At 35.0% G+C, this 20,008-nt stretch overlaps 1 protein-coding gene across 3 annotated transcripts in view; it reads left to right on the top strand.

Annotated features, from left to right (window-relative positions):
* KCNH7 (potassium voltage-gated channel subfamily H member 7) overlaps nucleotides 1–20,008 on the top strand; it is a 390,226-nt gene that overhangs the window by 267,676 nt on the left and 102,542 nt on the right. Inside the window, exons 4-6 of one of the 3 annotated variants that reach the window (XM_032479577.1) lie at nucleotides 8,831–9,259; nucleotides 13,753–13,773; nucleotides 14,204–14,227. In XM_032479577.1, the coding sequence (XP_032335468.1) occupies nucleotides 8,831–9,259; nucleotides 13,753–13,773; nucleotides 14,204–14,227 (474 nt within the window). The remainder of the gene's footprint in view (nucleotides 1–8,830; nucleotides 9,260–13,752; nucleotides 13,774–14,203; nucleotides 14,228–20,008) is intronic. The other 2 variants (XM_032479578.1, XM_032479579.1) reach the window with 2 other exon arrangements.

Below are 20,008 nucleotides of genomic sequence, written 5' to 3'. Positions count from 1 at the left end.
TTTATATCAGTTTATAATGGTTCTCTATTGCCTAAAAGTATAAAACTCTAAAGCCCTGTGCATTAAGCAAAAGACCCATGTTCTGGCCTCAGATACTTCTTGAGCCTCATTTCCCATCACAGTCCATCCTGCCCCCCCCAACCATCACATCCCATATATTAGTGGTGATTTTTTGAAACCACCATGCATTTTATAGCATCTTGTTTGTATAATATGGTGTCCTCTCTACTAGAATACTTCATTTTTCTAACATGCCTTCTCCAAAGGACCTTTTACCTGTGGAGAGTTCTTAATTCATTCAAGTAAATTTAACTGTTCTTGCCCCTGTGACCATGGTACCTTGTACCTGTCTCTTACTGCCACACTGGTCACATCTGTTTGCCTAGTAGACAAGAAACAAATGACAAAAGAACGCCAGGGATAAAAATAGAGAGTGAGAGAGGTGAGGGTGGTGAAAAATTTAAGAAACCTACGTTATTTAAAGTAGCCAGGAGCACTTAGGCTCTAGTTCATAGCAGTTCATAGCATTTTGCAAATAGTGGGCACCCAGTGCATATTTATAGAATATATAAATAAGTGAATATTATTTTCATATTGGGTAATTGAGTTTTTCCCCTACTAGATGAGGATTAGTCAGTGATTCTCCAAGATTGAGACCATCAGTACCACATTATAACATGTTTGAAATGCAAGTTCTTGGGCCTTACACCAGTGTATCTGATGCAGAAAACACAGAAATTCAGCAATCTGTGCTTTGACAAACCCTTGAGTTCATTCTGATGTACATTAAAGTTTGAGAACTCCTGGTCTAAGTTAATTATGTTTAGATAAAACCATAAAGATTAATTTTAAGTAAAGCTAAAAGTAAAACTGCAATTAAGTAAAGTAAATTTCTTTACTATTCTATTCTCACAATTATTTCTGAAAGTGAACTTTTTCATTTAATTCATTAAAGTATCATAAAGGAGATTCCACTACCTTTAAAATTATTAAAATTACTCTTCAAATCAAAAGAGAATTTTTACCTTTATGCTTACTAAAATAAAAGTTTGAATTACTCTAAAAGCTTTGACTAAAGCAAAGTCTATACACACAAAACACAGTTGGTAATTTAGGCAATTATCTAATTAATTTAAGCCACTAAAATGTGTTCATATGCTTTGGACACAATATTCTGAATAATTGACATAAAATATGTATTTGCCTGAATAGCTACATTAACCCCTCAAATTTGTATTCCAGTTTTCAGACTTCAAGCTAAGGAACAAAAATTTTCTGTACAGCTGGTTTATAAAAAGGATATTCACAGTGTTTTTACTATTCTCCAGTGGAGCTGAAAGTCATTCTTTAATTCAAAGATGAAGAGCTGCGTAGTAATACAGAGTTTCCCACTCAGTAAGCATTACTATAGAAACAATCTATTATTCAGATGAATATAATTAAAGGTTTTACAGCATAACTAATGTTTACTATTATCATGTGTTTGGAAGTTTCCTCTTCTTAAAGATTAAATTTAATATAGAAAAAGGAACCATGACATGATTGATAAAAGAATTCTGGGAAAAGTTCAGTTATAAGTTACAATCAACTTTATATCATGTTTCCACATAAGATTTGGGCTAAATACTTATTCCTAAGGTCAAGAAAATTGCTGGTAGTTGTAAAAATATGCTTCATCTCTTCATTAGCAATGAATGTTAATGATGACCTAAATCAGCTTGTCCGCACCAGAGTCCCCATACACATACCATTTACAAGAATTTGTTACCTAGCAACACCCAAATCAGGGGCAGTCTATTCAGACAGCACGTGGGTAACTGGTGTCTGTGCCATTTGTGTTTGGAACACTCCATCAAGAGAGTCCCTGTCCATGTAATGACTACATGGTCATCCCGGGTCAATCTAGGTTACAATGTTATTACTTTCACACAACATGAATGGACTCCTTAACTTGGCATTTCGAAAAGAAAGAAATCTATAAAAAAAAGAAACAAAATAACAGTATTGTAAATCATACATTGATTATTAAGCAGTTATCTCATAGAAATGGAAATCTAGTTAGGTATATATAATGCTGATGTGTTTTTCTTTCATTTCCAGTGTCCCCTCATGAAGGGATTATGACCTTGAGTGGCTAAAAGCAGTCCACCACCCTGTCCTCTTTTCTGCCGTATCTCCCTTATTGTAAACCTGTGTTTTCTGCTTCTTCGCTCTAATGATGACCCGGCTAGGTTGGAAGCATTTTCTCTCGGACATCGTCAGCATTCGTGAACTTGTTCCAGAAGTTCTCTGCTGCTTGTAGCTCCTGTGACTGCTCTCACTGCTGCTACAGCAGTAGTACCCTCCCCTGATCTGCACTTGTGTGTGTCTGGCGCTACTGGGTCAGGACTCAACGTTGCTTCAAAATTCCTATTTGGTCCTATAGTTACTGCCTTATTGTAAGATGTTACTTTTTCTCCAGTATCTCTCGCCCAAGGATATGTCCCAGGAGTCTTAGTCTTTCAAAGCAGTATTGACCACATCCACTCTTTTAAGGGGTCCCAAATTTAGCTTCAGTTTTAGTAGGTCGATGGACCCCCTGGTGATCGTTTGTTGTCACAAACACCAGGACCACACTGGCTGCACTGCCCCATGTGTCACCCACTAATCAGGGTAACCAGGTCGGTACTGAGTTCACAGTGAATGATTCTTTTTCCCAGTCTAACTGCTAACCACTGCCTTCTTTGACAATATTATGGGTTGCTCTGGCAGCCGTGGGCATCATCGAATACTCTTTATGCAGTTAGTAAGGAAGACTCATCTCTTTGCAGGGTGCCTCCACGGGAATTTCTTCCTAAAAAGAAAAGTCAGATATGTCAATTATCTTCCCTGTTTCTCCCATCAAATTTGATCTGTTGCTCTTTCTGACTCAGAGATTAAAGTTATACTTCTCTGCACATCCAGAGCTATTTAGTTGGAGAAGAGTCCATAGTGCTTTTAAGGCTTCCAATTTAAATGTCAGACTTGTGAATCCCTGAGTATAGAAAAGTACATAGATTTTAATTCAGATTCTTATTTTATGTAATAGTAGCTGCTAGTAGAATTATTCAGATCGTATTTTTTTCAGATCAAAAACTGGCTGCCCTTCTCCATCTGTACTGTAGGCACTGTGCCTCAGACACCTTGCTCAGAGCTGGGACAGCTGCTGGAAATATTGGCCACTGCAGGTACACAACTCTGTCCTTCACTGGGAATTGTAGCAAAGGCAGGGAACTGCCTGACCCAAGGTTATGGCCCTTCCCATGGGGTAGCTGTAGGCAGTGACATGCTGCCATTTACCCTGACTTCATTTTGGTATTAATTCTAAAGAGCTATCCCAGCTCCAGAGTCCCATGAGGACCAGCTAAAGCTTTAGTTTTATTTTCATAAGTTTAACTTCCTTTGACCAATCTTGTCTTCCTCTTTTCCTTATAAGCATATCCCCTGAGAACAGTTCCTATATACCCTTTTGCACCGTCCGTTTTCAGGGATCCAGCGTAAGATACCTCTCATCACCCCAAATCCTTTGTGAGGGGAAATATCTCTGCTCATGGCTTCCCCTCTCCCCTCCACACACATATGTCCTCTCCTTACCCAACTAGAGCCTCTGGTTTGCATGACTGCTTGAACTTAAATTTTTCTCTACTTTTCAGTTTATAATTCAGCTAAACAGAACCAACCAAAATGCTTCTGTTTTATACTTAACTGAGTTCTAGTAGTAAAATTATTAGGTAGTCAAAGTTCTAAGAGTTTGTAGAAATTATGAGAAATCAACCAAAGGAATCACTGGGAATTTGTCATTGCAAGGAAATTCAATGATTAAGACTACAGGGAGAATTTTTCAGAGATACCTGGTTTTCTGCAAGAAATATTTCTGCTTCTAATGTTCCTAGGTATATTCTTAAGTTAGACAATAGTTTGATGTCAAAATTAGCACAATAGTTGTCTTCCAAACTCTAGTAGATGAGAAGCATCTACCGGGGGGAGAGAGAGAGGAATACCAGTTCAGATTGATGAGGTTTCCTCAATTTGGAAAAGTTTGGTAAAACCATTTTCTAAAGTCCCATTACCACAGGAGATAGAGGTAGAGATGCAGTTGTGATCATTATAATTTTGTGGGGACTATGATTAGTATAACTGTATATGTAAAGAAACTCAAAGCTAGAAGGAATATTAGAAATCAGCTAATCTTAGGGGATCCCAGAGGAGGTTAATGGAAGGGTTTTGGTTGGGGGAGGAAGATTTTGTTATTTATTTAAACTTTGAGATCATTAAAAAAATGTGTGTGCATTTATTTGCATTTATTTGTATTTATTTAGACGAGAGTGTTATGATTTTTACTAGATTCTCATGTATATATTTATGGCCCAAGAAAACACCAAATCTTGGGTAAAACTGAAATTAAATCAAGGAAACTGCTGTTTTATTCTGACTTTACCCTGATTTCTTGTTTAACCTTGGGCCAAATATTTAACAGTTTTCCATATATAGAATGAAGTCATAATCTTAGGCTTTTAAAATAGAAAACCACTGGGCAGAGCTGTGTGCCTTCTTGGTTGAGATGTAAAAAGCTCTTAGTTAAATGTGACACAGGCTGCATGAGAATGCAGCTTCCAAATATATATTCAGCAGCTTCACAAAAGTGTCATGTCCTGAGAAAGATATTGTGGGGGTAGCTAGTCATAAGTTCAGGTATCTACCTCTTAGATGAAAATGTTGCAGTCAAACAAAATTATGTTCATGTAAATAGTTTATCAGTACTTATTTGGGGGAATGTGTAAAAAATGTGTAAAAATTTTTATTCTGTTTTTCTTATTTCAGATTTATTGAACATTTTAGTAATAATAAGCTTAAAGGTATCTGTTTCAGTTATTCAAGTTAGAAAGCATATGTAGTAAAATACAGAGACAACTTACAAGACTGTTTTTCAATGTTAAGAAACGTAACAGGATTATACTCATCTGTGTTTTATAGTTCATGCCTGAGAGTGCTAGCATTGAGCAAAATTCTTAATGTGTATTCTTTCCGGATGAACTGCAGTTGGACAACTAAATCTGTAATGCAATATAGCATGGTCATATTAACCTAGTGATGCAGAAAAGACCATCTGTACCACCTTGGATATGACTAAACTGCAGGAGCAAACTAAATGCCTTGTGCAGTCATCAATTTAAGAAAGGCAGTGAATTGTTTTTAAAGGAGGAGGGTAATGTAACTGATGAAAAATGAATAAAAGTAGGCATTGACCTCAGTGCATTGTAATAAGCTTGCAGAATTGATTTGTAAACTGCTTTATAACTCAATTCCAAGTGCATTAAAAACTAATCAAATGACTCTGATGCAGTTGACTGATTTTTAACTTGGCAATTTGCTCTAGCATATAAAAGTTGTTAGTAGAATTATGTAAGAATGCTTGCAAAATAGTTACTGTGATGCATCATTATTTAATTATATACGCAACACATTGGTTACTCTCATCTACATTTTATTAGTCCAGAGTTTAATGTTGAACATACTTGGAAATTGTGCACTGTGTCATGTCTTTTATCAGAAAGATAAATTCTATTTCAGTTATATTTACTACTGTTAACTACTGGCACACAATGAAAGCTTACAATAATAAATTAGCCTGCTTAATTCAAAAATTTTCTGTAAAATTCAGTAGATGATGAGGAGTGTGAAAACACTTCTGTGTATGCTGTAGAATCAGAACAGTAACAATTAATAACCTCTGGGGAAAAAGGGTGAAGTTAACAATAAGAATTGTATCAGGTATACAGGACAAGGTATAGCGTTCACCACTTCCATCAGACACTGGGTTCTATTCAATCAACCATTTTTGGTAAATATAGGTGAATACAATTCTAAGAGGTTAAGATTCTCTAATTAAGTTGGTCAGAGCAACTAGATATTTTTGTTTTTCCACAGTCAAAATTGAAGCACATTATCAGTTTAGAGTCTGCTAGTGGAAATTCATTTACTGTGCTCAGACATTCTGTTAGAGCTGTGATTTGGTGAGCAAAATAGACAGGGTCCCTGCCCTTATGAGGCCTACAGTCCACTAGGGGAGAGAAATGTTAATCAGAAAATCAACAAGAGTATAACCATTAGCTGTTGTGAAAATTATGAAGGGTATACTAATCTAGTTCCGAAGGAAGGAAAGGCTTCCCACAGGAAAAGACTTCGGAGCTAAAACCTAAAGATGTACTGAGTAGGAAGAGTCAAACGTGTCAAACACAAGGAAGCCCTGAATTTATAAGAAGCACAGGCCTCTAGAGGAATGAAAAAGTTCACATGGTTGGATCCTGGTGAGCAAGGAGGGAAAACTAAGCTGCAGATAGTGGAGCTAGTGTTGTCTTCAAGCCCAAAGCATTAAGTTACTGGAAGTAGTAAAAGGTTAAACAATCATCTGAATGATCAGAAATGAGGTTTTTTTTAAAAATGACTTTTTTACTGGATGGACAGTATGATGCAAATGTGGAAAATGATTAGCATCCTATTTCAAGAAATCAGGTGAACCATGATTGTATCTTAGACAAAAGAGAGCAGTGATGATGAGAGAAGTGAAAACATCAATATCAAAATACCAAATGTCAGATATCAAAAAGATATTCAGGAAGTGAAATGAACACAGTTAGTGGATTAATTGTATATGTGTGATGGAGGTGAGCGAGAACAGTAAGTACTAGAATGGCCCTCAGATCTCAGGCCTATACAACTAGATGGACTGTGATGCCATTCCCTGAAAAAAAGAAAAGGGCTGGGCTTGGAAGGATAGATCATGAGATCAGATTTGCTATGAGATTTTGAGGTGCCTTTAAGACTTCTAAGTGAAGATGTTGATGAGGCCATTAGAAATGCAGGTCTGGAGCTAAGAGTGTAGGTCCAGGCTTGAGTTTTAGATTTAGGAGTCATTGGATTGAAGATGGAATTGAAAATATGTGTATAAAATAAGACCATCCACTGGAAGAGTATACTTAAATATAATGCAGAAAAGTTCATAGGTTTTGAGAGTGTTCTTCCATGTTTTAGGACAATCTTCAGTGCATTGAGAAAATGTTTATAATGAATATATTAAAGGTAACAGTGCCCATGACACTTAAAGAATATAAAAAGGTAGATAATATTATAGCCCAGATATACCAACTGACTGACTCAGAGGGCAGCATGTAACTGTAAAGCCATGGGGTGATGTGGACCTAGGCTGCCACTCTGGCAACAGAAGTTAGAAACTGCATTTTCTTGTAGACAATACTTAGAAAAGCTTTGAATTACACAGTATTGTTTGAATGCTTCCTCTTATTTTTCACTTCTTCTAGGGGTAGAAGTTTTATCTTATTAGTTTTTTTTTACTGTATAAAAGAATACATGCTTGGTGAAACAAACAATAGAGATAAATAAAAAAGAACACAATACATTATTATACTTCCACACTTCTAAACCCACCTAGCCAATCAACCTTAAAACTTTGGACTATGTTCTTCCACATCTTTCTGTACTGCCATATTACTTACATGGACAAATATAAGCTTTTACTATTTTTTAATGAAATAGTATCATAAACACATTAAACTGAAACATGCTTTTTCACATAAAACTGTATTTAAAATAACCTTCTAATCGAAACATATACATATTCTTGTTTGTAAAGAACATCATAAGATTCCAAAGTATAAAAATCTCATAACTTTTTCAACCATTCTTCCATACAGATAGTGTCTAGTTTCTGTGCCTATGTAATATTCTATAAAGGAGATTGCTGAGTCAAATGAAAAGTGTTTTTGAAAAGTACATTTTTCATCTTAATAGATATTGTAAGATCACTTTCCAAAGAATTTGTAACAATTTGCAGTCCCACCAGCAAAGTGTCAAAATGTTTGCCAGCACTTGATATTGTGCTTCTTTCTTTCATTTACTGCTAAATTGAAGAGTTGACAATGATACTCTCTTGTTTTAATGTGCATTTTTTTACTACCAATGAGTTATGTGTTTATTAGCTAATGTTAATTTTTAATACCTACCCTTTAATGTTTATATTTAGTTGCCCTTCTAAACACCATCCACTCTGAGATATAGATATAGATATAGATACAGATATAGATACAGATATAGATATATAACATTCCCTGCCATATTCTTAGATTTGGGAACAAAAAAAATCATAAAAACAAGTTCTTATGTTTACATCTGTCTCTGAAACCAAAAGCCTTTCAAGAATTCCAAGCAGAATGAGGAATGTCTCATACACAGTTGGCCTCACTTTTCCCATCCATACTTGACTAGCAATGTTATCCAATACAAACCTTCTAGCTATGTCAGCCCAACTCCTTGCCCCCACCTCACTTCCTTTTCTCCACTTGCAACACACTAACATCCCCCCGCAACCACATACACTGTAGTCTTTCCCGTGTCTGGCCCTTTTATACTTCGTAACCCATCCTTTCTTTTCCTTTCAAAATTGTGTTCCAATCTTCGATTTCTCTTAAAAAATGGATATATAGTGAATATTATTTTTCATTTTTTTAAAACAAAAAAACCTCATGTCAAACAAATGATGGTTTTATGTCACTGGAGTATATTTAACCACCAGAAACATGGTAAAATTATTTCACTATTTTTTTACTACTTATATGATAATTCAAATTAGTCTCAGAAGTTTTCTACAATATATACCTCATTCCAACTGTAAATGACTGAAGTATTGGTGAAAAACTTTTTACATAGTGTTTAAACATGTATCGACAGTGTTTGTTTGTTTTAAGGGATATATCCTTTGTCTTGTAACAATGCTCTTTCCTGTCTCCATTCGTAGGAAAACTTTTTGGGTTCAAGTTCCCTGGTCTGAGAGTTCTCACTTACAGAAAGCAGTCCTTACCACAAGAAGACCCCGATGTGGTAGTAATCGATTCATCTAAACACAGTGATGATTCCGTAGCCATGAAGCACTTTAAGTCTCCTACAAAAGAAAGCTGCAGTCCCTCTGAAGCAGATGATACAAAAGCCTTGATACAGCCCAGCAAATGTTCCCCCTTGGTGAATATATCTGGACCTCTTGACCATTCCTCTCCCAAAAGACAATGGGACCGACTCTACCCCGACATGCTGCAGTCGAGTTCCCAGCTGACTCATTCCAGATCAAAGGAAAGCATTTGTAGTATACGGAGGGCTTCATCCGTTCATGATATAGAAGGATTCGGTGTCCACCCCAAGAATATATTTAGAGACCGGCATGCCAGTGAAGGTATGTTTGTTTGTTTTATTAATATGGAAACATATGTAAAGGGGTAGGGAAAGGTAATTACTGTATTCTTTTTTATTTCGACATTAATCCTTACACCTTTGGAGAAGAAATTTGAGTACGTCTACTAAAAATATGAATTCTACAGTCAAAGTAGTTACTGATTTCCTATTTGAACCTTAGTGAATATATTTGGTTTCTTCCAGCTTCTCTATCTGTGTTTCTGAAATAGTATGTTAACTATTATCTGCTTACTTTATGGAGTGTTAGTTAATTATCACTTAATATAAGATCTGTTTAGGTGATGACACTGTCGTCTCAAGCATGATTATTTGTGCTGCACTTAGTAAATAGTCAAGAACTGGGCAAAAAGAGCGTCATGCCATCACAGGACCATTTTATTGACCAACTCTTTCCAGAGGAAGAGGTTTATGAAATGTGATATACTGAATGATCAGAAAGCTATTAATTGGAGACAGGGAGGGGTTGGGTAGGGGGAAGGGGCTGAACTAAAACCAACGTGAAATGCAAAGTCAAAATTCATTTGTTCTCTCTGACCTCTTTGGTTCACATTGGTGTATTAGCCAGTAGTGATAGGTGTGCTTAAAAGGCAATGACAAAAACAATTCATCGTTAACATGATAATGGAGAACATTCATTGAGTATTGACATGTGTGAGGCAATGTAAGTGCTCATTTAATTCTCGTAACAACCCTATGAGTTAGGAGCTATTATTAAGCCCCATTTTATATGTGAGGAAACTGAGGTTTAGATATGTTAAATAAATAACCGGTCCAAGGTTACAGGGTGTGGGGAACTGGCCTATAAACCCACGACTGGTCTCCAGAATCCACAACCCATCTATGCATTGCTTTTCTTCCCTCACTCCTGCTCCCTGAAACCTTGCTGTAGGGGTCTGTTGAGTCACTGAACTTTATCCGAGGGAGTCCAAGATTTAGGGTACTCGTGGCATGGGTGCATTAGTCTCACTTTTCTGACTTCTGTAGATTTGGGTTCTTGAGAGACCCACTGTCCCTTCTGTGGGATTTCGTCCTGTGGGTGCCATCATCGCCCATGCTGCTGTTAGTTTTCTCTTTAAAACATAGATCTGATCACAGGACTCCTTCATGTAGGGTAGTAGGCACTTTTCCAGCTGTCTACAATTATTTTTCAAGTCTTTTATCTAACCTCTGCAAGATATCCTCCCCTACTGTATACTTAATTCTAAATACTCACAAAGATAATTGCCTTTTCCCAAAATTGTACCATGCATTTTCTTGCATGGTTACTTTGTTCTTCCAAGAACACTCTTCCCCACTTTGTCCCTTCTCATGCTACCACTTACAGCCCCAAGAACGCATTTCTCCCTCCCCAAACCAGAAGAATGAAATGATTTCACATCTGAGGATGCAAAGCAGTGTTTACATAAATTATAGCATGTATACATTCTGCATTATATCTCAGTCCTTCATTCCTATTAGATATGCAAACAAATCATTATGTTGCTGAGAGCTTCTCCAGCACAGGAGTTTGGGCATAGTTGAATCCACAGCCTTGGGAGTACTTCATGGCAGGAACTCGATAAATGTTGGTGTGACATTGAGAGGACCATGCTCATGAATTATGTTCCCGACACACACATCAGGAAATAATGAGTTATCTACTCCATAATACTCTGAAATTTATACCCAAATCTTAGGATTGAGTTAATGTAGGGGATAAGGGCGTAGTGAAGTAGAGAAGGCAAAAGAGGTGAAAAATAAATGAACTGAAAGGAAAAAAATTCAAAGAGAGATAAATCAGTATCACAGAAACAGAAGGAACAGCTTTCTATGAGATAGATTTGTTACACTATATACACTTCAAGAGCAATTAGCACATCCATTTAAATCTATAGTTCAAATACATTCAAAAGGAAAATGAAATGAAGGACAATTTCCAAACTGGATCAACATCTAAGGCCCTGTATCATCTGGTAATGTCATGCTCGGTATCTCCTGACTGAATAAAATGTCTGAAATTTGATCTTTGGGCAATGAATCCTATGGCTGAAAGACAGCCAATCCAATATGATAATGCAAATGACCAGCATATATTTTAGTTATTTAGTCCAGTTAGTGTAGTCATCTTTAGGAACCATACTGGCTTTTCAGAAATGGGTCTTATATACCTGAGTTACAGTACAGTAACAGTCAGAAACAATATCAAGTGATACATAATCAGTGCATGGCACAGACTTAGTCTGTGTTTTGACAGTGGTGCTGAGTAGGTTAGATCAGTTTTCATGATTTAACTTTATTGTTTTCAATTTTATGTGATCTTCATTTAGTACAGTTACTGATACACTTATGGAAAAGGATGTGTTAATATTTGGGGTTTCTCAGTACAGGTTCTATTCATGGACACTTAGTATTGAGATCTCCTAAATTTTCTTCTCCCAGCCAGGCTATGTTGTTTACAAAAACTGTATCACTTTCTTGCAGATGCTAAAGTCAATGTCTAACTGTCAATTGATAAATTCAGAGGATATTTTATACTTCAGCTTTAGAGTAGTTTTAGCTATAAAATCACTAATTAGCATATAAGAAATTACACTTCCTAGAGCTGTATTATATTCTTTAGAAACTGGGCCACTGATAGGGGAAGATGGAAAGCTTTTAAAATTGATTTTAATTTTATGAATCCATATAACTGGTTAACAGTTTAAATCCCACATGCACCAGCTTTTGAATTTAGATTGTTGTCTTTTCATTTAAGAAGAAAAATGTCCCTCTCATTTGGACTATCCTTACAGAACTTTAAATAATTTTCAAATATATTAGTGGGCAATAATTTACATTATATTTTCATTTAATCTACATTATCAAGCACCTTAGAACCATTCTTCTAATCATTCATGGTGAAGGACCAGAATTTTTTTCTATCTATTTTTCTATCTATTATTTTCCACCACATACCAATACATTTATAAATACAGTAAAAATGTACTACTAGGGAAATGAAATTTTTAAAAAAAGACATACAAAATATAAACTCCAATTGTTCTATTATTAAATTGAACAGACGTGAAATTACTCTGTCAAACTGCTAGAAGACTCTAAACGATTACTTTAATTTCTATACTTATATTGTCATGGAGGAATCACAAGCAGATCTCACTGGCACCAGCGCGCAGACCGCATGCTCTGCCTCGGAATGTCAAAACAGCGTCAACCGTATAATGTAACTTTTGAGCAGTTTTTTTTTTTTAATTTGAAAATCTTTATATGTAATTTCCAGGACTGATGAATAGAGTTTTAATTTTTAACTACTTGCAAGCAGTTGTTACTTTACTAATGATTGTTGGGCCCAGCTTCTGATGGAGATAATTAATTCTGTGTAATCAAGGTCTCTTCCATTATTCCTATTTGCTTATGATGGTCCCCCAAAGACAGCAGCGCATTGACATGTAAGGTCACAATTTTGTATCTCTGTCTCAGGCAACGTCTATGCTAGCAATTGCTAGCAATTCAATGTACCACTCTATTGAAATTGCTTCAATTTGAAACAATTATGATATATCCCAAGATTTTAAAAATGCACAGCATTAGTACCGGCATCAACAAATGTTGAACAGATTTTTCAAATCTTGGATATATTTGAATGGTCTTAACATGAATTCATTTATATTAAGCTTGTTTGTTACAAAACTAGTAATACATATTTTGTTAGTATGCGACAAAGAGTCAGATTGCTAATCTCAAAATGTATCTGAAAACACTGTTTTGAGATTTGAAAACAACCCATTTTTGTATAAACACATTTCCTAAGTATTTTAGTATTTTTACTGAGTGTACTGTGAACAACATAAATTTTAAGATCTCACATTACCTTTAAACAGTCAAATCTTTCACTGACTTCTTACAATTATTTTTGCCCAAGAATGACTTTGTACTATTTGGTATTTTTTAAATATACATTGAAGACCATTTGTGGGAGGGACAAGTAATAAAATTGTGATGCAAGTTGCAAGTTAGTTTATTAAGGTAAACTGTTGTCTTAGAAATGTTTTTTATTAACATACTAGGTTTGGTAAATTATATGAAAAACAGTTCTTAACATGCAAAGTGCTGTGTAGTTTTTCTTTGTCAGTGATGGTTGAAGCGACACTAAAATTGACTTCTGGCAATGCTGAAAGTTCTTATCACAACTGCAGGCAGCTGGTTGTGGCTTTCTCCAAACGTCATAATTAGAAAATCTATATCTTGGAATCCATTTAACTTAAGTGAGATTAATGTTTCACATATTTGAACATGAATGCTTCTGATGGCAGATATTATTTTTAGTATATGCATTTTATTTAATTGAATAGTACAAAATGTTAATTTCAAAGATTAATTTTCAATCATTACATTCTGCTTTCTCTGATTATTGTTACAGAGGTAATTTAGTGCGTATAACATAATTTTAGTCTTCTTTTTATATTTCTCTCTTTTTTCCTTATGTGCTCAAAACAGACAATGGTCGCAATGTTAAAGGTAATGTATGAACTCAAATGTCATCATCCGATGCTCAGACTGCCCCCTTACTTGGCATGTTAATTTGCCTGCTGTATGCCCTGTTCAGTGCGACATCATGCTGCCCTCAGCGAGTCCACATGCCTGGTGGAGACATCATGGCTTGATTTTGGTGGAGACATTGTTACTTTCTCAGCTGTGTCACCAAAATGATTATGAACTCCTTTTTCCTGCAAGAAGTGTAAGCCTAGGTTGACAATGAAGACTTCCTAAATATTTAAATAATTCAGAAAGAATCAAATATTAAGCTAAATGTATTTCAGTGTGAAAGAGGCACATAGGCCTATTTCGGCCAAAAAGAATTCTTTGTGAGTAAAGATTAAATAAAATAAGCAAAGTTCTACATGACCGCATCACTTCACTTCTTCCTCTTTTGTTTCCTTAAAACTAGTTTCACGTTCCTGGATGGCAGGGGGTATGGTTTTAAGCTTACTGTAGTAGTAAACTGTATATGCATGACAGTCGTTTTCTATTTTTCTATATTATACATTTTGATCATTTTTAATTGTGTCCTATATTAGTCTGAAATCACTAGCATGACCTACAGCTATGGTAGGATAATGTTTAACTGGGCAATACTTTGGATAAATCTGGATTTGACTAAAAACTCGAACTTCTGTTTTTCTACTATGTTGTAGTAGATACGAAGAATCACAAAATATAATAATCATATTATTCTCATCCAGTTGAAGACTTTGTGGGCTTAGTCCTTTAACATAGGCCATGCATGCTGCTGTGGGTGTGCATATGGTGACAATGACTCATCTGTGCATGTGTGTTGCATGGACACGTCTCCACCAGTAACCATCATTACCTAGAATTCACCATTTTGGCCTCTTCTGTATGTCACTGCTACTCTGATCACTGTGACGTTTTGTATATTTATTTCTCAAGTGCTTCCCTAACTAATTCAGAGCTGGTGATGATTATTAATTAATAGCACTAGAAACTAGAGATGTTTTCTGGTCAGTAGCCCAGGGTAACTTGAAAATAAGAGAAATCATGGCAGCTTCTGCCCATCTCAACTTTATAAGCAATTCAAAAAGGGTCTATGCAGGTCACCTTCAGTAGAAGGATGGATTTCATATACATGATTATTCCATCCTTGGCCTGTCCTCTGATATTTCTAAAAGCAAATTAGTGTCAACTGCAGGTAGTGACTTTAATTGATGTAATTCAGAACATAACCTCAAGAAACAGGATACAGACAGCTCTTGTCAACTGGCCTGCATGAAATATGATTAGCTTTAGCATTTAACAATTAGCAATAAGTTATTAGATATTAATTTTTCTAGTGATCTGTTAAATGCATTGAGAAATAAACCTAATTTTCTCAATAAATATATAATTTTAATAAATGTAAAGTTGAGCTTGCTAATCTTCCTAACTAGTAGCTTACATAGTTATCAAACTACATTAATTTTATTTTTTTCTTACAAACCAGTCTATTTAATCTCCAACCCATTTCCTCAATCCTCCATTTTTTAAAAGCAAGAGTCTGAATAAAAATGAATCAGAAAAATCAGAATTTGAGTTTAGAAAACTAAACCATGGTAGAAAATTTTCACATGTTAATATTTATAAAGTTAAACTCCCAAATTAGATAAAACATGTGCAATTTAATAAAAAATTTAATGTAAATATGCCCAATATCTTTATTGTTTGTTTAGGCTCTGATTTTGAACACTATTTTAAAAAATACTGCAGTGTCTGACTTTTTAAGATTTTCATAGAGCAATTAATATGCTAATTAGATATAGGACAATACAGTAAGTGTGCTTTAAAAATTTTTTTGCCTTGTTTCTAAACCATATTTAAATGAAAATTTTAAAAAATTAAAAAATAAATTTTCTACACATCTTTGTATGCATAGGCATAATTACAGTTTTTTCAATGTCTAACTCAACCAAAAATAATTTCTTTAACGAAATAAAACAAATGATTTAGAAATGCATTTGGAAGGACTTGGAAGGTATTCAAGATCGTCTAGTTTATTCCCCTCAGGCAAGAGTACTGGCTAAATCTCTTGCACAGGTGGTAGGAGCGTCTTTATTTCTAGAGGACCCCATTCTTTAACTTTCTTGGGAAATCTGTTTTACTGCCTGTTACGTGAAGAGCTAACTTACATCATTCTTGCTGAAATTTTTTTTTTCCCTTTATCTATCCTGAGTGGACAGAGATACTAGCTGGTTTCTTCTATTCTTGACTTAAAACCACAGTATAAAAACTGCAAGTTGGTATTCAGTCTTTTCTGCTAAAATGGAATAATGTCCATTTAACCTTCTTTCTTAGAATCAATTTTGTTTCCCTTTAATAAATTCCTTTAACACTCTGACTCTTTAAAGGAAGACTTCAGAGATCTAAAAGTTTAACTGTTACCGCAGGGAGGGAAGGAAAAAAACTTCGATTCTTTGTCTTATCTGAGAAAAAGAATTTAAATGGAAGACTGAAAGCATGATATAAACAAAGGATTTTCTTAGTAGAGCAAAAGTCAGTAAAGTATGGTACACTTTTGAGAATCGAAGGTGAGCCAACCCAAGAGAGAAAAAAAAAATGGCCCCACTTCTTTGTTTATCCTGCCTTATATCCTGGCTTTAGGAGCGTTCTCGTGATTGATTGATGGTTCATATCCCTTGAGGGCCTAAGTGTGCCCATCTCCTTTGCTCACGCTTTTATCCATGATCTACCCAAAAAACCTATGGGAGGGGGCCCAGACTGCAATGTTAATTATAATACAGTGAACATTGGATCGTGTCCGGTTAAGTCTGTTTTGCTGCCACAGTCGTGGCTGTCAGGTTCTAACCAGTTTCTTGCTGGTACTCATTTAGAAGTCAGGGCCCTTTATGCTAGAGGCAGGCACAGTGCCATCTTCCAGACCATCGTCTCTCTCCTCCATCTCCTCCCGGTGCCCCAACTTATCTAACTACCTAACATAAATATTATCAAAGAGTGGAAAAGTTAATTCAGATACATTGCATATGCTGTTTTTATGTGTGAGAGTGCGCATCATATTTTTAAACAATTTTTCTAATGTGTGAGATGTAAACGTAATCCTACCTCAGTCACTCACAAGGTGATTTTCCCCTCAGAACCTAGTGGTTTTTCTGTTTATTCTGATTTCCAAGTCATCATAAAAATTAACCCCACTAACCCTATTTAGTAAATAAAACATTCATATAATTTATCACTCTATCGCTTCTACCTCCTTCTTATCCCAAATAACTCTGTATCCTACTGGCACTGGTATGTTCAGTTTCCAGCTTGTCTATGAATCTGGCATGAGTCAGAAACAAAACTATTCTCAAGATTTATGACAGCTTTCACTTCCTCTCTAGCCACAAAACCTATCCGACTCACAAAGGAAATCAATTGAGTTGTATCTCATAATCTGCATTGGCCGTTACCAAATATGTGTGATCTTACACGAATTTGCAATTGATTTTCAATGGTGACAGTTTTCTTATGTAAATTATATCTCATGCACTGAAATAAACAATACAGATATTGACTACAATAATCTGGTGATTAATTCTTATGTATCTTCCTAAGTGTTAAACTGGTTATCTTATGCTAATTGAGAGTGGTCTTTTACAAATTCCAATTACTAAACACTGCTTTTACATTTTCTTTAATGTTCAGCTACTTCAGCATTTGGGTTTTATTAAACTTTAGCCAAATAGACTCATGTCCTAAGAAATACTATATAAAGACCTGATGATTTGAAAACAACCTAAATCTTTTTGGTTTTCTTCTCTCCCTGTCCCATAAGGCCCTCAAGAGCAATATTATTTTCTTTTTTAAATAGCATTATTTAAAAAAAACTTATCATATGTCCTTGCTGTATTTCCAGCACTATCTAAGAGAGAATATATTCTCCTTTAGCATCATGTAACTCATGATAAATTCAAATAACCTCATCATAAAAATTTAAAACATCTTTAATCTAAAATTCTTCCCAGTTGTTGCTTTAGTGTCCAGCTTGATTTTTTTCAATGCAGGGTATTTCTTTGTAACTGGAACCTGGCCTCTTTATATTTAATCAGACACTTATAATACATTAGAGCTTTCTCCAACTGCTGGTTTAGTCTTCTTGGTCACCTGTTTTCAATCTCCTACTAGTATTTTGGAAAATTTAATCTGATCATCCATTTTGCAAATGTTGCTCTAAAGAACACCAACTCCTCCCATATCCTTTTGAGTTGTACATTCCTTTCTGTTGACTCTGCTTTTTCCCTTTATTTCTGCCCATTTATTTTCTTTAAATTGATTAACTTTGTTTTTCAGGTTACCCTCCTTTCTTTCATTAGAATTTTAAATGCCATCTATTTATGATCACTCTCAGGGAGGCTGCCTTTCACCTTTAAATCCTCAACCAAGGCCTCTCTGACTGTAGATCTAGGAGGTAGGAAACCCTGCATTCTCATTTCTAGTCTTTGATTCTCATTCCCTTTTGGCCTCGTATTCTGTCTGCTTAGGCTTACCATTAGTCAAATGAGGGATATTACTAATACCTTTCTTAATTAAAGGGTAGAGTGTTTTTTCATTAGAATTTAGATAAGGTTCAGAGAAACCTAAGCCAACACTGATCATCTTGCAGACACTAACAGACTCCCGCATATAAACATCTGTTTCAAAATCAGTGAAAAAGAACATAATGACCTTTGTTATACAGGATGAAATAGATTGTAAATTTCTGTTCTAAGCTTGCATGAATTAAGTAATATTTTAAGTTCTGCTGAATTCTTTAAATATATAGATTTAAAAGAAAACCTAGCATAAAACTCTAGTACTGAGAGCTTAAAAATGAAAAAAAAAATAGAGTAGACTAAAAGTTTAGAAAGATTTTCCACTAGTAAATGAGAGAAGCTAAAATACAGGCTGCAATGAAGTTGTAATATTCTGAGGCCAAATCTGAGCATGACCTGTGTATTGGCCAGTGGTTTCTCAGTCCTAGCATACTAATGTCACCTTGTTTCAACAAATATTTTGTTATACTATCCTGAAATGACGTTCAGAGATAATTTAACCTGTTTCTAAAAGATCAACATGATTCCTGAACCATAATCCAAAGGAGAAATAAAAGGAAAGCCATTTATAATAAAGTATTTCTCTCAATATGCTAATGGTCAAATATAACTACACTAGAAGACATAATGCAATAATCAGACATAAGGAAAAAATATGGTTTTACTAACATTAAAGACATGATAAAACAGTCCATATAAGTACTAGATAAAATGATAGAGTGGGAATATGGATAGATAACAAAATAAAAACCACTTCTGGAGTAAATAATATCAGATCAGACATATATAAATTTTAAAAGTAGGAAATAACAAAAATTAAATATTGAAGAATACAAAAATCAACTGGGGAGAAAATGGGGAAGTATGATATTCTCACAAATGAGCTGGCTCTTGCTTTTCAGTGTGATGTCGATATAATTCCCTTTGTGATAACATACTATAGTAATGCATTGCACAGAAGAAAGAAAACTAACTACAGGTCAGGACATATGTTTATCCTTCAATACTTAAAATAGACCTTGCAGACCATATGCCTTCATAAGCAATGGGAACTAAAAGATGGATTAGAAGAAGAAAAGGCAAGCAAGACATTATGGCGAGCACAGATATAGAGAACAAACTGGTGGTTACCAGTGGAGAGAATGAAGGCAGGAGGGGTGAGATAGCAGAATGGGATTAAGAGATACAAACTACTGTACATACATAAGCAAGCATCAAGGATATATTGTGTAGCGAAGGGAAATGTAGCCATTATTTTGTAATAACTTTAAATAGAGTATAACCTATAAAAATATTGAATCCCTATGTTGTGTACCTGAAACTAATATTGTAAGTCAATTATACTTCAATTAAAAAAAACAAAGACAGTATGGAGATGCTGTGGCAGACCTCTAGGAAGTTATCAAAGTGTGACTGGAAACCAACCAGCAATCCCAAAACAACCCATGCCAAGTGTTTATTTTTTACCTAAAAACGAATACATATTTCTTTTCATTAATCACACATCATTTTACCTATATGGGAGAACAATAATATGACATATTTTAAATAAATTTTATTAATAATTTTAGTGTGATTCCTATAGTTATCTGCAAATTTAATAATATTTGATTCCAACATTGTTCTTAAAAAAGACTCAAATATCTTCATTTACATGTTTGCACGTGACA

This window comes from Camelus ferus, chromosome 5, assembly GCF_009834535.1.
Source record: "Camelus ferus isolate YT-003-E chromosome 5, BCGSAC_Cfer_1.0, whole genome shotgun sequence".
NCBI classification, from domain to species: Eukaryota; Metazoa; Chordata; class Mammalia; order Artiodactyla; family Camelidae; genus Camelus; species Camelus ferus.
The sequence above is the reverse complement of the archived record's forward strand: the minus strand, read 5'-3'. Positions and strand labels throughout refer to the sequence as shown.